At 40.4% G+C, this 14,433-nt stretch overlaps 1 protein-coding gene across 9 annotated transcripts in view; it reads right to left on the bottom strand.

The window, feature by feature from the left end:
- The window catches only part of ATP9B (ATPase phospholipid transporting 9B (putative)), a 279,064-nt gene that overhangs the window by 91,336 nt on the left and 173,295 nt on the right, over positions 1 to 14,433 (bottom strand). For all 9 annotated transcript variants that reach the window (XM_058557340.1, XM_058557341.1, XM_058557346.1 and 6 more), the window contains one exon: positions 13,506 to 13,666. In XM_058557340.1, coding sequence (XP_058413323.1) covers positions 13,506 to 13,666 — 161 coding nt within the window. The remainder of the gene's footprint in view (positions 1 to 13,505; positions 13,667 to 14,433) is intronic.

Genomic DNA, 14,433 nt, shown 5'->3' with positions numbered 1-14,433 from the left:
AGCATGTCTTTTAGTTTATAAATAAATAAAAATACTGATTATATGCAATTTAAGAGAGACACCTTGAAATAAAATATCTCCACAAGTCCAAGAATAAAGGAATGGCAAAGGTAGATAAGACAAACCACCCTGGTGGTGATGACGCCCCAAGATCAGTAACAGCTCACCAGGCCAAAGGGAACAGATGAAATGGTTGAGGCAGAAAATCAGGAGCTTTTCAAGGTTGGAAACGCTCGGCTCAGCTCAGCTCTCTACCCAGAGGGAACACTGATTACAGCGAAAGCACCTCAGAGAAGATGCAGGCTGGCAGGAGGCGGCCTACACGCCCTCACTGCCTGTGGCCCGCCAGGCACAGCGATGACAAGTCACTCCCTTGCTGGGCCACAAGGCTCTGGTATGAGAGTCACCCCTGCTCCCAAGGACGGGCAAGGGTGCCAGGCCCAGCCAATCCACACCACAGACATGTGGGCAGGGATGGGTTCCGGGGAGGGCCGGCTGCACTCTCAGGATTTTTCCTGGACTGGTTGAAAAGAAGTATTCACTTTTTACTTGTGTAATTAAGCGAGCAAACGTGAGCCTGAGGCCTCTAACATCATCTGTGTAACGAGATGAGGAGGGTCTGGCAGAGAATGAAATGTAACCAGAGGAAAGCAGAGTTAACACGTGGGAGAAGAGTCTTAAAGGGCACGTCTGAGCTCCTGGTGCTAGCCACTCCCAAACAAGTTGCTTGGCTAATCTTCCTTCTATCTGTTTGATACATTGATAAGTTCCCCCTTTAACTTATACTTAATTAATTTAAAAAGCTGCACCTATAGATCTTTTATGAAAAAATAACACAGTCTAATTAAAAGACAAATGAGATAGTAAATATATTTGCAAATATGAAAGAGCTACTTATTATTACATTAAAAGGCAACAAAAACTGATACAAAAAGATGAATGTAAAAAGAGCCAGAAGGACAAAGGTATGAAGAGCAAATTCACACCTCTGATGCATCATTTTATGCACAACTTTATCCATGAGGAAATGGATGAGAAAACTAAAAGTAGAGAGGTTAAGAATCTGCCCAAGGCCACGACAGTGGTAGGCATAAATGCAAGAATGCAAACTCCTAACCCCTGATTCCAGAGCCTGAAATCTCAGCCTCTAAGCTATATACTAACTCTCATGGATCAAGGGTGATGACGGTGTTTTGCTTTTTAATAACTTTTAACTTTTTTTTTTTTTTTTTTTGCTGAGGAAGATTAGCCCTGAGCTAACATCTGTTGCCAATCTTCCCCTATTTTGCATGTGGGTTGCCGCCACAGCATGGCCACTGATGAGTAATGTAGGTCCACACTCAGGAACCCAACCCAGGCTGCCAAAGCGCAGCACACTGAAATTAACCACTAGGCCATAGGGCCAGGCGTATAACTTCTAATTTTGAAATACAGTCATGTATTGCTTAACGATGGGGATATGTTCTGAGAAACGAGTCGTTAGGCCATATTGTTGTGTGAACATCATAGAGTGCACTTAAACAAACCTAGATGGTATAGTCTACAACACACCTGGGCTATACAGTACCAAACTTATGGGACCACCGTCATACATGTGGTCCACCGTTGACTGAAACATCGTTATGAGGCGTATGACTATAGTGTAAGACTCACAAGAAGTAGCAAAAACAGGGCAGAGTTCCCACGTGCCCTTCACCCTGCTTCCCCAATGGTAACATCTCACATGACCAACCACACTATCCAAACAGAGAACTGACGTTACAACACGATTAACTCAAATGCAGACTTGATTTGGGCTTTGCCAGTTTCCACACACACTTCTGCTTTATGCGTCCTACGGACAGATTCACGCGACCGTCCCCTCAGTCAGGTCTCCATCGGGATGCAGACAGCTCTCCTCAAGTTACCCCTCAATAGTCACACCCATTCCCCACCCTACCTCTGGCAACCACTGATTTGTTTGCCATCATTATGATTTTTTAACTTCGAGACTGTTCTATAAATACCCAAGTTGCTGTATGTATCAATAGTTTACTCCTTTTTATCAATGCATAGATATATCACAGCTTGTTTAGCCACGTGATTTTTTTTTTTAAAGCTAGCATTTCCCAAGTTTTCTATGATATAATTGTACTTTGTTGCTAAAAGAAAGCTTGCTGCATTCCCAAGAACAATGTTTATCACATTTGGGACCTCAAAGTTTTACTCCTGGAAAATACTGCTGTGAAAGTTAATCAGAAACTTTTATTCAAATTTGTATAACTTCCTTTATATAAAAATTGCAAGAAAGTTCTGTGATTTGGGGTAATGGCAGGCTATTTTATTTGAACCAATGTTCCTACTGAAAACAATAAGAAATACCGTATAAAATACATGTAAAAATTCTTAAAAGAAGTAAAGAACTGGGGCCGGCCCGGTGGCTTAGTGGTTAAGTGCGTGCGCTCCGCTACTGGCGGCCCGGGTTCGGATCCCGGGTGCACACTGACACACCACTTCTCCGGCCATGCTGAGGCTGCATCCCACATACAGCAACTAGAAGGATGTGCAACTATGACATACAACTATCTACTGGGGATTTGGGGAAAAAAAAAATAAATAAAATCTTTAAAAAAAAAAAAAAAAGAAAGAAAGAACTGACTAGATCATGAGGAATTTCTGGGTTAAATCCAAATCAGGTACCAGAGAGGTGAGTGATCGAAAAATCTCCTCTGCCCTAAGATCATATGCCAATCCCCCAGAGTCTGAACTTTCTCTTCAGCAGTCCACCTGTGCAAGGGAGCAGACGTTAAGACCAGGACCATTAAAGGTCCAACAAGAGGTCCTCCTTCCCACGATCAGTGAGGCCATGGAGGGCTATTCCCTCAAACTGAGGAAGAACAGGAATGAGCCTGCACGTGGAGACAGAGCCAGGCTCTCATCTCCTGCATAATTCAGTGACTGTGACTCTCCAGCTTGGACGAAGACGTTCCAAGACAGGTGGTACCTCCAAGTACACAGCAGAAGCAAATGTATATGTCTCGGAAAAACATATTTTCATCCTTGACCTCAAGTGATTCCTATAATTAGCTTTTCAAATACAATTACCAAAATAAACAAACCAAACCAAAACACAACAAACACCACAGAGCACATAGTGAAACAGCATACCATGAGCAAGAGCCAGAAGGAAAAAATACAAGAGAGAGAGAGAGACAAAGGTATCTGATATTACATGTGACAGACACAGACTATAAAACAACCGGATGCATAAGGAAAATTAGAAGAATATTTGCATGGAATAGGCAACTCTAAAAATGAAATAATCACTGTGATAAAGAAACCAAATAGAATTTTTAGAACTAAAAAATATCAATAACTGAAATTAAGAAATCGATTGGTTTAATAGCTAGATACAGGCAAAGATGAAATTAGTGACTTGGAAGACACGTCACTAGGAATGATACAGAATGAAGTATGGAGACAAAAAGGTGGAAAATATAAAAAAAGAATAGGAGAAACAAAGGGTGTTGTGAGGATGTCTGACAAACACTGAACTGATGTCCCCAAAAGAGAGGAGACAGAATGGGGCAAAGGCAGTATTTGAAGAGATAATGACTAAGAATTTTCTAGAATGAATAAAAGAAACCTATCTACAGATTCAAGAAGCACAATGAATCCTAAGTATTATACAAAAAAAACCCCTTCCATGTAGACACATTACAGCAGAGGGCAGAATACTAACAATAAAGAACAAACCTAAAAGCAGCTAGAAAGGTGGGAGGAGACAAAGAAGCAAAGATGACAACTAATCAGCAACAGTGGAAGCCAGAAGAAAGTAAAAGAAACGTGACAACTGAGAAATCTACACACAGGTGAAATTATTTTTCAAGACAGAAAGCCAAGCAAAAATCTAGAGAGTTTTCAACAAAGACCAACACTAAACAAAAACTAAAGAATAAATTTCTGACAGAAGAAAAATTATGCTACAGGGAAAGTCTGAAATGCAAGAAGAAATGAAGAACAAAAACATGGATAAACCAAAATAAATTGGGAATGTGTAAAACAGTAATATCTTTGGGTTTAAGAATAACTAGAATGACATAAGGTCAGAAGGGGTAAATGGAGGTATACACGTCTAAAGAGACGTAAAGAAAACGACTAACTTTAGGCTTTGATAAATTAAGAAGGTTTTCAATTTCTAGGATAACTACTAAAAGAAGAGAAAACCGCTTATAAAACTTCCAAACTACAAGAGAAAAAAGTGGAATTATAAAAAATAGTAAATAAAATGTAAGAAAAGAGAAAAACATAGAACAGATAAGTCATATTAAAAGCACAAAACAGGGGCCAGCCCAGTGGCACAAGTGGTTAAGTGCACGCGCTCCACTGCAGCGGCCCGGGGTTCGCCGGTTCGGATCCCGGGCGTGCACCTACACACTGCTCAGCAAGCCATGCTGTGGCAGCGTCCCATATAAAGTGAAGGAAGACGGGCACGGATATTAGTCCAGGGCCAGTCTTCCTCAGCCAAAAAAGAGGAGGAGTGGCAGATGTTAGCACAGGGCTGATCTCCTCACACACACACATAAGAAGAAATACATTTACACCATTAAAGAAATCAACTCTGTCAAACATCTTTCCACAGCAAAAAGTTCAGGCTCACATGGCCTCCCTGATGTGTAAATGTCCAAAGAATAATTATAATTTTAAATAAAATATTTTAGAGAAGAGAAAGTGAGAGAAGATTTCATCACTGTGTTTTATGAGACTGGCAAAATCTTGATACTAAACACCAAAAGAACGATATGAGAAGGAAAGTTATAAGTCAATCTCACTCATGTAAACCAACGCAGAAATTTCACAAAAGATACAAGAAAATGGATCTAGTAATACACGAAAGAATGTTATATCATGATCAAGTTGCATTTTTTCCCCAAAGAATACAAAGTAGGTATGATATTAGAAAGTCAATCAATATGATTTATCATATTAAAATACTAAAGAAGAAAAATTTAAAGATGAAAAATCATGTCAATAGATTTAGTAGAAATACTTGTAAAAGTATATTCATTGTTGAAAAACAAATTTTACCAAAGTATGAATGGAAAAAACTTTCTTAATATATTAAAAGGTTTCTATAAAAACTTATAGCACAGTTAATGATGAAATGTTGAAAGTTTTGCCTTTCACATTGGAAAAGAAGAATGTCCATTATCATTTCTTCTACTTATCATTATACTGGAAATCTTTGCTACAGTGACAAGGAAAAGAAATAAATTATGCAAGGAATCAAAAGAAACAAAGCTGTCACTGTTTACTGATATGTTTATTTATAGATAAATCCAATGGATTCAAAATTAATAATTAAAATCAATATTGTTGCTCTATACCAGCAACAAATATAGATGAAACAATTCGTTCAAAAAACATATTTAAAATAGCATTTAAAAAATATCAAGTACCTAAAAATAGCTCTAACAAAAGTTGTGCAAGATTTCTACGGAGAAATTTTTAAAACTTTGAGATATTAGAGAAGACCTAAAAACTTTAAGAGATGCCAGATTCATGGCTTGGAAGACAACATTAAATGCAAACGGCCAAGGAGAACAAAGGCACTGTTAAAGAACACAAGGAGGCAGGACCTGTCCAACCAAATACTGAGTTACTATAAAGGCGTACGAATTAAACCAGCTTGTTATTTGGTTAGGAATGGACAAACAGAACAAGGGAACAGAAAAGGGAACCTAAAACAGACCTGAGCATATATGAATACCTGGTATTATGACAGAGAGGGCCCTAGACCACTGGGGAAAAGAGTCTTTTCTACAAAGAGTGCTAAGACAATTGGTATGGAAAAAATGATTTATGAAAATCCTACTTCACATCATTAAAAAAAAAACTTTCAGAGGTCAAAGGCAAAACTGATAAGCTTTTAGAAGTTAAATAGGAGGATAGCTTCATCTTGGAGTAGAGAAGGATTTCTTAAACACACATAGGGAGTGATAACCAACAACAAAAAAATTTATAATTTGACTATGTAGAACTAACAACTTTTTTTCATAATTTGTGGGTGAGTACAAATTCAAGCTATAGATTGAGAAAGAGTATCAGCAAACACAGAACTGAATATACATATATATCCACAATATATAAATAACAACAAACTGCCTGACAGGGCAGATTCTGTAAGGTTTCCAGAGCTGGGAAGAATCCTCTGTGACTGGATGCTCTACCCTCTGGGCTCATGGCTCCATAGCTCCCTGCATGGCCCATGCCAGCTCCGGCCTCAGTTACTGACCCTTTCTCCTGAAGTGTAGCACCTGTGTGCAGCCAGGCAGCTCTATCTGCCCACTTTCTGCCTGGAGAATCCTGGGAGTCCAACAGGCTTCTCTCATTTTGTCCCATCTCTGTTCCTTCCAGACCAAGCCGGCAGTGTTTCTGCTGATACAACATTCTCAAAAACTTTGTGGGTCTCCCGTGTGTGTCACAGGGGTCCAGACAAGTAGACAAAAGTCACCTCCACAGACTTTTCCTGGAGAACCCCATCTATTCCTGGCTTCTGCTGAGATGGCTGAGTGGATCCATAAGCCACACACCCAATCTCTTCAGCAAAAGATTGTTCAGTCACACCGCTGGCCTTCTCTCCTGTGCATGCTTTCCAAACACTGAATCTTCTAATATTAGCATCTGCTGCAAGCTGGATAGGCTGAAAATTTCCCAAACCATCAACACTTCAGTATCATTCCTAAGTCTAAGTAAGGTTGAAAACACTCATTTCCCCAAGCATTCTACCTGGAAAATGAGGCCTTACTAAAGGTATCCAGTAGGGTAGCACAAACTTTTAAAATGTCACAGAAAGGGTACCTGACTTGTAAAAAAAAAACTTGGTCAAAAGCTTCTAAGAATTTTCCTTCAATAAAACTTGAAGAAAGTTGATTTCTAAGTCCTGAAGCACATTCTGCACTTGTGTTACCTGACATTTTCCATATTCCATTCTTGGTGTGCTGAATGAGCAGCGCTCTGAGCAGAGCACTTGGTATTTCTTCAGGCGGTTAGCTGGTAGAACGAGTGTGGGCATTTCTCTGGCAAGCCTCCCTCATGCTCACTGGTTTGGCTGCCTGATTTATGGTAAATTAGAGGAATACCGCCTCCCAAGCCACACAACACCCACCAACTTCAGGGCTTCAGACAACGATGCTGTATCGACAAGAGGTTCTAAAGTGTTACTCATACTGGACAGAATTATCCCCTTGTCAAACACCATTTTGCCTTTATCGTCCACATATGCCTCATGTGAGAGTAAAAACCTCTCTGACTCAGCACTAATAAGACAGTTTTTTGGATTATCAACTAGAATGTTACACAGCACTTTGAAGTGTATGGGCAAAAGAGGTAATAACTAAAGAGACCAGTAACTGCAAGCTTTTGACCTGAGGGAACTTCAAATGCACTGGAAAGGATTCTGACAGTTTGCTTTCGGTCATAAGTGATACAAACGATTGCGGGAACATATATTCATTTTAGAAAAAAAGTTACAAAACTAAGAGTTAAATCTTGTAATATTTTTCTTGAAAGACAAGGTAAATTGTATTGGGTGACTCAAAAATATTTTATTCTGTAAAGAAGAATTTCTATAAAACAGCTTAACTTTTTTAAATTTAAAAGCCTTTTAAGAGTGTTAGGTCAGTAGAGGAAAAAGCACTTTACTTTCCAAAACTGTGCACTTTGCAAAACAAAAAACTATTTTAAAATTTATCCTTTATTAAATTCAAAAGCATATTTATCAAATACTAAAATGTATTGTTATTCATATTTTATGGAAATTTTGCAAAAGGAAAACAAACTTGCTTGAATCAAATGAAAACTTTAATTCCCTAAATCAGTGTCCCATACTTTTCACATTTTACAGTTTTCATCCCTTCTGCTAAATCTGTATAACTGCATTCTCAGACTGTGAAAAACAAGGACAAGCACCATGTTGAAGTAGGCGTGAGATATTTTGGAGCTAAACAGAGGCACAGTTATAATTCTGTCTACTAAGTCTCTCCAAGCTTGACTAAACATGTTAAACATAAAATTCTTGACTGAAAAACTAGAACAAGACAGACTTGCAGAAAGCTCGATAACTTTCTCATTTTGTAAGCAGACTTTTAAAAAGGATATACAGACTAAAAAAAAATGGAGTGTGTATGTGTGAATGCTGGTATATATATCTACTTATAAATATGCACATTCATATTTATAAGTGTCTATGAATACACACATCTGAAAGCCTTTACAGAATTTATTCTCTCCTGTTATTAGGTATTATCTAGTTTTTCACTATAAATATACACAATTGAAATATAAAACATGAAAACTAGTTTTAGTCTAAAAACACTTATAATGTATTAAAAATATTTCATTAAAAATCTATAATAAAACTTGGATATTGTTCAATGGCTCTATCAGTTAAAGATAAAAGTGCCCTAGAAAAAAGGAACAGAGTTCTCACAAGGACGTTTGCATTGTACAACAGTAGTAGTCACGAGTGAAAGTGACATCACACAACATTTCAGAACTGACAACAGCAACAGAAATGAAGAGAAACAGGATTAACAAAAGCAAAGGAAACAAACTTGGGAATTCATAAGAAAAGAAGTTCGCTTGACAGAGAAGAGAGAGGAGACTTCTGCAGGCAGCTGAGGAAGGAAAGTAAAGGAGTGTGTTAACAGCTAGCGTGTGCAGTGCCAGTCACAGTGACACAGCCGAAGAGGCAAGCGGGGCTCCCACCAGGCAGGGCTCGCACTGGGCAGTTTACACCAGGTAGGGCTCAGATCAGGCTGCTGGACCCACAGTGGGGAAGGCAAATACCAGGTAGTGGGGTTCACACTGAGTGGAGCTCACACGAGGGGGCAGGGCCCACGCTGAGAGGGGCTCACACGAGGGGTGGGGCTCACACGAGGGGGGGGGCTCACACGAGGGGCAGGGCTCACGCTGAGTGGGGCTCACACGAGGGGCCATGGCTCACACTGAGTGGGGCTCACACGAGGGGGCGGAGCTCACACCGGGCTCCCCGGCTCACGCCCTCCAGCACCAAGTGCTACAGTTGCCTGGGCTAACAGAAATGGGGCTGTGCATGGCATGCTAGGCATGTGGCCTTCTTTTCCATGGGCAGTTACAGGCTCACGTTCACTTCTTAGAAGGAAGCAGTGCAGGCACTGGACTAGAAGTGGCCACGATTAGAGTCAGGGAGCCCATCTGGAAAGCTGCGACACTCATTCAAAGGAGAAATGACATCAAGGTCCTTGATCTTAGGAGCGAAAAAGTCAAGCTGAATCAGAAGGTAAAATCCACAGAATCGGTGATTGAGCAGATGGAGGGACTAGGGAAGGGAGGTTTCAAGAGCTACTTTCAGAAAAAAGGAAAATAAACCCCATTGGTATACTATGTCTGGCACTGAACTTTGTGTCACATTATTAGAAAAGAGTGAAAAAAACTAGAGACAGTACACTCATCCCATTTGCAAACTTACTTTCCCTGGGCCCTTCTTCCACCAGGCTTTCCCTGAGATGGACTATGTGCCCCGCACTAGTGAAGGCGCGAGGTAAGAACAACCCCAGGCACTCTCTGCCAGAGCCCTGAACACCTGGCCTCTAGCTGCAGCCACATTCTCGCCAGACACCAGGAAACGTGCACAGTGGAGACCAGGGTGTGTGGCAACGGGCTGAGGAGGCCTGTGGGGAGTGGGTGGCATCCAGTGGAGGAAGTGGGTGGGGGAATGATGAGCTGTGTACTCAGGTTGAATGTGGACAGACTGGGAACCGTCTGAAGGACCATCACATCTGAATGAGTGAATTCTGGCATGAGTGTTAAATAACATAGTTACACTCTGTCTACCGCCACTGACCCAGGGAGTTTTTGGGGACAAAGATGATATTCCCAGAGCCCACTTGTAGCACTCAACATGTGTCTGCGTGATAACTGTGATGACGTGTTACAGCTCAATAGATAACTTGCACACTTTCAGCTCCTCAGAGCAGTGTGGGACCTCTGTAATGGGTCTTTTCAACAAGGATGTAAGGAGCCTGACTACTTGCCAGGCGCTCTGTTGTAGGCACCAGAGTCAGCAGAAAATGGGCACATGAGGCCCCTGTCCTCACGGAGCTGGGTGAGGGGAGAGAATCAGAAAGCGAGCGAGACAAGGATGAGGGGGTCAGTGGAGATATCTGCAGAATGAAAGCGGCAGATGTGACAGCAAGCTGACTAGCCGGTTGCAAGTACTGAGCAGATGAGGAAGCCTCTCTGGGGATTAGGAAAGAGCATTCCTGGAGAAGACACAGCACGTCAGGCGGGCCTGACATGTGCTATGGCTGCCGTGTGGTGGGAAAAGGGGAGACACGAGGGGCTGAGAAGGCAGGCTGGCCCTGTCGGGTACACTCGTAGGCTGGGGTGACCTCTGGGGTTGACATTAGCAGGATCCCAACTCCAACAGGAACAGCGGCTAACATCTGTCCTATGCTCTATGTGCACGGCGCTCAAGCTGTCCAGTGTGAGCCTGCCGCACTGTGGGCAGAGAGTGCCCACAAGACTGCGTGTTCCCAGAGGAGGGGAGAGGAGACAGACTGCACATCCCAAACACAGCGTGAGAGAGGCCGGACGTGTTCTGGGTAGCTGCACACGAGGACCGCATCGTGTGCAGAGCCCCAAGAACAGTCTACAGCTCCACTTTTATGAGGTATAGACAAAGTTTTAGAGAAAGCTGAACTATGAATAAAGATATGCCTTTCTCTTCAAAATCCTTGCACCTAAGCATTCTATACTGTTTTATTCCATTCTATGTTACAAAAGATGGTTATTCTAGATTCATATATAATGCATGGTTTATTAGGTTTTAATTGCTCATCATGAAAATTTTCCATCATATATATTAAGAATATCTTTTAAAAAGTATCCTTTGTGGAAATGAACAGACACTTCTCCAAGGAAGATATACAGATGGCCAATAGGCACATGAAAAGATGCTCAACATCACTAATCAGGGAAATGCAAATCAAAACAACACTAAGATACCACCTCACGCCGGTTAGAATGGCTATAATCACCAAGACAAAAAACAACAAATGTTGGAGAGGATGTGGAGAAACAGGAACCCTCATACACAGCTGGTGGGAATGCAAATTGGTGCAGCCTCTATGGAAAACAGTATGGAGATTCCTCAAAGAATTAAAAATAGAGATGCCCTATGATCCAGCCATCCCACTACTGGGAATCTATCCAACGCACCTGAAATCAACAATCCAAAGAGGCTTATGCACCCCTAGGTTCATTGCAGCATTATTCACCATAGCCAAGAAGTGGAAGCAACCTAAGTGTCCCTCAACTGACGATTGGATTAAGAAAATGTGGTATATATACACAATGGAATACTACTCAGCCATAAAAAAAGACAAAATCGTCCCATTTGCAACAACATGGATGGGCCTGGAGCGTATTATGTTAAGTGAAATAAGCCAGAAAGAGAAAGACAAACACTGTATGATCTCACTCATATGTGGAATATAAACCAACACATGGACAGAGAAAACTGGACTGTGGTTACCAGGGCAGTGGGGGTGAAGGGAGTCATATATGTGGTGATGGACAAACAAAAATGTACAACCCAAAATTTCACAATGTTAGAAACCATTAAAACATCAATTAAAAAAAAAAAAGTATCCTTTGTGAAAATTATTTATTTACTTATTTACTTATTTATTTTGAGGAAGACTAGCCCTGAACTAACATCTGATGCCAATCCTCCTCTTTTTGTTGAGGAAGATTGGCCCTGGGCTAACACCTGTGCCCATCTTCCTCTACTGTATATGGGATACCACCACAGCACGGCCTGACAAGCAGTACATCGGTGTGCGCCCAGGATCCAAACCTGTGAACCCCAGGCCGCCGAACTGGAGTGCACGCACTTAACCTCTATGCCACCAGGCGGGCCCCTATTTATTTATTTTTTAATTGAGGTAACATTGGTTTATAACATTATATAAATTTAGGTGTACATCATTGTATTTCGATTTCTGTGTAGACTACATCGTGCTCACCACCCAAAGACTAATTACCATCCATCACCAAATACATGCGCCTGGTCAGCCCTTTCATCCTCCTCCCTCCCCTTTTCCCCTCTGGTAACCACCAATCTAATCTCTGTATCTACGTGTTTGTTTGTTGTTGTTTTTATCTTCTATTTATGATTGAGATCATATGGTATTTGACTTTCTCCCTCTGACTTATTTCGCTTAGCATAATACCCTCAAGGTCCATCCATGTTTTTGCAAATGGCAAAATTTCATCTTTTTTTACAGCTGAGTAGTATCCCATTGTGTATATATACCCACATCTTCTTTATCATTTGTCCCTTGATGGGCACTTAGGTTGTTTCCAAGTCTTAGCTATTGTGAATAATGCTGCAATGAACATAGGGGTGCATATATCTTTACGCATTCATATTTTCATGTTCTTTGGATAAACATCCAGCAATGGAAGAACTGGATCACATGGTAATTCTATTCTTAATTTTTTGAGGAATCTCCCTACTGTTTTCCAGTGGCTGCACCAGTTTACATTCCCACCAGCAGTGTATGAGAGTTCCATTTTCTCCACATCCTCTCCAACACGTGTTATTTCTTGTCTTGTTAATTATAGCCATTCTGACAGGCGTGAGGTGATACCTCATTGTAGTTTTGATTCGCATTTCTCTAACAATTAGTGATGTTGAACATCTTTTCATGTGCCTGTTGGCCATCTGTATATCTTCTTTGGAAAAATGTCTATTCAGATCTTTTGCTGATTTTTGAAATTGGGTTGTTTGTTTTTTGTAGTTGGGATGCATGAGTTCTTTACATATTCTGGATATTAACTCCTTATCAGATATATGGTTTGCAAATATCTTCTCCCAACTGTTAGGTAAAATGGACTTCTATATATATTTATATTATAAATATTAGTCTTTAAATTAAATACATATCTTTAAATTAAATAGACATCTAATATTAACTATTCATATGCAAACCTTGAGTTAGATGGGTTATCATTTTGAATAACTGTTCATATTAAAAGACTGCCTCACTCAAAATTTGATCTGTCTATCTGGACAGATATATTAGATGGTCTCTGAAATATAGGTAACTTTAAAATGTCAATGATTGCATACAGATCCAAGGACACTGGAAATAAAAAGTCTGTCAGCAATAAACAAAAATCTGAATCCAACAAAATAGTTTATGTTTTATCAAGAATTCTCTTCCAACAGTTGAAGATTGTATTAGCAATACATTTATATAAGGAAAAGTATCAGATTTCTAGATTATTCTAACAAAACTAATTTTGCCCCGGCAAAAGATTTTCTACAGAAGGATTCCTTAAGATTCATTAGCATTCTCGGCTCCTTCCTCAATAGCTTTCTGTGGATAATTTCTTTCACATTGAGAAAGATAAATTTCAATAAAATTATATTCAGTGAAACTAGACATTTGTTTTATCTTAATTCTTAAACCTACCTTATGGGAATGATGTAGGAAAACAGAAGGAGGAACCGAAAAAGATTGCGGTACCACGGGCCTACAAATCCTTGTAAGGTTACCATAACAACGGAGAGAGCAACTAAAGCCAAAAACAGCGCTTTGGTCAGCTGATTAAGTTCAAGGTCCAACAAACCAACCTGAAAGAAACACACAAAATTAAGACATAACCATAATGTCCCTAATATTACCAATTTGATTACACGATAGTTATGACATCCTTAAGTTTTTCTTGTTATTAGCCTTGATTATAATGGAATACAAAAATGTATTAACTATATACTTTTCTCCTGAAAAGCCTCTTAGAGTTTTAGGCAGAATTTCTGAAAATGAGTCATTATCCGCAGAGGAATTCCAGAAAAGGTCTACTGAGAAAAAATGAGTCCAGAGTATCCCACCACAAAACATTGAGACACGTTGTCTCGATGGCCACGTCATGACAGCCTACAAGGACAAAGCTGGACACGAGATGACAGGTGTGAGGAAGGACACTGGGAGCCTGGTTAGCTCTCCGGGGAGTGGATGCACGCTATCTTCTGCACGTGTTACGTCCGGTAACCGAAGTTAAGTGCATCCCCCCCTTAAGGGTTTTATTCAGACTGAGGACTCCAAGAGCAGGCCAGTCTGTCTGTCATCTCCATCTGCCAACAGTGTCTCTGAAAAGGAGTTCTCTGAATTAAGAAAAGCAACCGACAGGGTAGTTAGCTTGTAATGCAAAACCTTTTGATTTGCACAAATCCTACACATTAGGTTCTGCTAGTAAGGTAGACAACACTCAAATTCATTCTGTGCATTCGCCAGCTGAGCAAAATGTGATGGAAAATTGTGGCAATAAGAATTAGTTCAATTTTTTGTGTGTGTGTGTGAGGAAGATCAGCCCTGAGCTAACATCCATGCCAATCCTCCT

The sequence above is a fragment of the Diceros bicornis genome, chromosome 16 (genome assembly GCF_020826845.1).
Source record: "Diceros bicornis minor isolate mBicDic1 chromosome 16, mDicBic1.mat.cur, whole genome shotgun sequence".
Taxonomy (NCBI): Eukaryota; Metazoa; Chordata; class Mammalia; order Perissodactyla; family Rhinocerotidae; genus Diceros; species Diceros bicornis.
Note: the sequence above shows the minus strand (reverse complement) of the source record. Positions and strands in the feature narration are given on the sequence as shown.